At 49.4% G+C, this 2,500-nt stretch overlaps 1 protein-coding gene across 1 annotated transcript in view; it reads left to right on the top strand.

Annotated features, from left to right (window-relative positions):
• Positions 1–2,500, top strand: part of LOC143291032 (uncharacterized) — a 234,397-nt gene that overhangs the window by 157,172 nt on the left and 74,725 nt on the right. The window contains exon 12 of the mRNA XM_076600618.1: positions 1,960–2,109. Within this exon, the coding sequence (XP_076456733.1) occupies positions 1,960–2,109 (150 nt within the window). The remainder of the gene's footprint in view (positions 1–1,959; positions 2,110–2,500) is intronic.

Here is a 2,500-nt window from a genome sequence, read left to right as displayed (position 1 = left end):
GAAGAGGCAGGGTGCATTCTGTTTGGTAAGGGGCAGAGGAGAGAATGGTTATTCATTTGATGAACGTCAAGGATTTTCCTCTTTTTTTTTCTTTTCTTTTTTTCTTTTTTTTTTTTTTAAATCGCAGTATATGCTTCTGTCGGTAAAGTCCTATTTTAGCGTTATAATTTCAGGGTCCTATTAAAGTGTCAGTGCCCAAACAATTTGTCAAAATGGCCTATGATCGGGCAATACAGTTTAGAGGGACAATTATCAATGGCTACTGACCGTTTGCTTCTCGTTTTGGGGGCAGGATGGTCAATACTGGTGGGCCTGCCTGTCTGTAGGTGTTGTCGTCAGTTTCAGTTTCAGTTTCACTTTCTCAAGGAGGCGTCACTGCGTTCGGACAAATCCATACACGCTACACCACATCTGTTGAGCAGATGCCTGACCAGCAGCATAACCCAACGCGCTTAGTCAGGCCTTGAGTGCATGCTTACATATTTGTGTACCTATGAAAGTGGATTTCATTTTATGTAATTTCGCCAGAGGACAACACTCTCGTTGCCATGGGTTCTTTTTCAGTGCGCCAAGTGCGTGCTGCACACGGGACCTCGGTTTATCGTCTCATCCGAAAGACTAGACGCTCACTTTGATTTTCCAGTCAAACTTAGGAGAAAGGGCGAGAGCGGGATTCGAACCCACACCCTCACGGACTCTCTGTATTGGCAGTTGAGCGTCTTAACCATTCTGCCACCTTGTCGTCATCGTAGTCGGAAGGGTGTGGGCGTTCCAAACTTGTTTTTGTTGTCAAAGTTCGTCAAAGTTCAAGATGGCTGCCGTTGATGAGACTACTACACATCTCCTACAAGGAGCACAAGACCAATGACTATGTGCGGAACCTGGTCAGCAACCTTGTTGGACCCCAAGAACCACTGCTGGCGACTGTCAAACGACGAAAGATGGCATGGTTTGGTCACGTCGTACGACATAACACCCTCTCCAAAACCATCCTGCAAGGGACTGTAGAGGGAGGGCGCAGACGGGGGCGGCAGAGAAAGAGCTGGTCCGACAACGTCAAGGAATGGACCAAAATAACGATGCCAGATCTCCTCAAGACAGCTGCCAACATAACGGCGTGGCGAGCTATGACATCTTCCTCATGTCCCCCCAACGACCTCAGCGGTCGAGGGAATGAGTGAGTGAGAGAGTGATGAGTCACTGGTCAGGAACTGGCGCGAAATTGTGGCTGGGCTTCTTCTCAGAGCTGTGTGTGGTCAGATGCTGCCTGCTCGAAGGTCGAGTGTACATTGCCCAGATTTTCTGATGCGTCAGACTGACACCTGCTAGCTGTTCACAGCGCCCCTCCCTTGCTGGCGAGAGTAACCGCAACTTGGTGCCGAACTTCCGGCGTCTGCTAACTGTGTTTCACAACACTATTTTACAAGCAGTTTTCGTGTAGACCGCTTTGGAGTTCGATCACCCCAAATCACCTGTGGCGTTTCTAACTTCCAAAGACCGCCGACATTTTGAGGAAAACTGCATTCCAAGCACACAGACACACAAGTAAACCTTCTCCCTCACACACACACACACACACACACACTATACCTACCCCTCACACACACACACACACACACACACACACAGACACACACACACACACACACACACACACACACGCAAACTATACCTACCCCTCACACACACACACACACACACGCGCGCGCCGAGCACACACACGCACACACACACTCACACTCACAAGTGCACCTACCGCTCTCTCTCACACACACATATACCCGCACGCACACACACGCACACACACACATACACTCACAAGTATACCTACTCCACCCCTCACACACACACACACACACACACACACACACACACACACACAAACACGCGCGCGCGCGCGCCAAAACAAAAACAAAAAAATGCTAATGGTGCCCGTGGCTCTCTCTGGGGGGTGTGCAGGAGCGCTCGGCTCCCAGCACGCGCAGCGCCAGTGCCGTCTCTCAAGTCTCTGCGCTGAGTGACGCCAGTTGCGGAAGTGACGAAGTGTTCACGGTGCCCCCGCCAGGTAGCGCCACTGACAAAGCGCAGATCATCCACAGGGACTGGGAGGTGAGTTTTGTTTATTTTATTTTATTGTATTTTATTGTATTTTATTTTATTGTATTTTATTTTATGTATGTTGTTTTGTTCGGTCTGTCTGTATACCGGTGACCCTCTCCCTGTCTCTCTCCCTCCTTCTCTTTTTCTCTCCCTCTCTCCCCCTTTCTCTCTCTCGCCCCCCCCCCCCCCCCCACCCCCCCCTCAACCTCTCTGTCACTCTCTCTCTCTTCCTCTCCCTCTCTCGCCCTCTCCCCCCCCCCCCTCTCTCTCTCTCTTTGTTGTTGTTTTTTGGTTTGTTTTCTTTTTGTTTTGTTTTTTCATTTTCATAAGATGATGTTTGTATCAGAATTATGTACGTGCATGTTTACATGTGTTTCTGAATGTCATACCCATACTCATT

This window comes from Babylonia areolata, chromosome 16 (assembly GCF_041734735.1).
Source record: "Babylonia areolata isolate BAREFJ2019XMU chromosome 16, ASM4173473v1, whole genome shotgun sequence".
Lineage (NCBI taxonomy): Eukaryota > Metazoa > Mollusca > Gastropoda > Neogastropoda > Buccinidae > Babylonia > Babylonia areolata.
The sequence above is the reverse complement of the archived record's forward strand: the minus strand, read 5'-3'. Positions and strand labels throughout refer to the sequence as shown.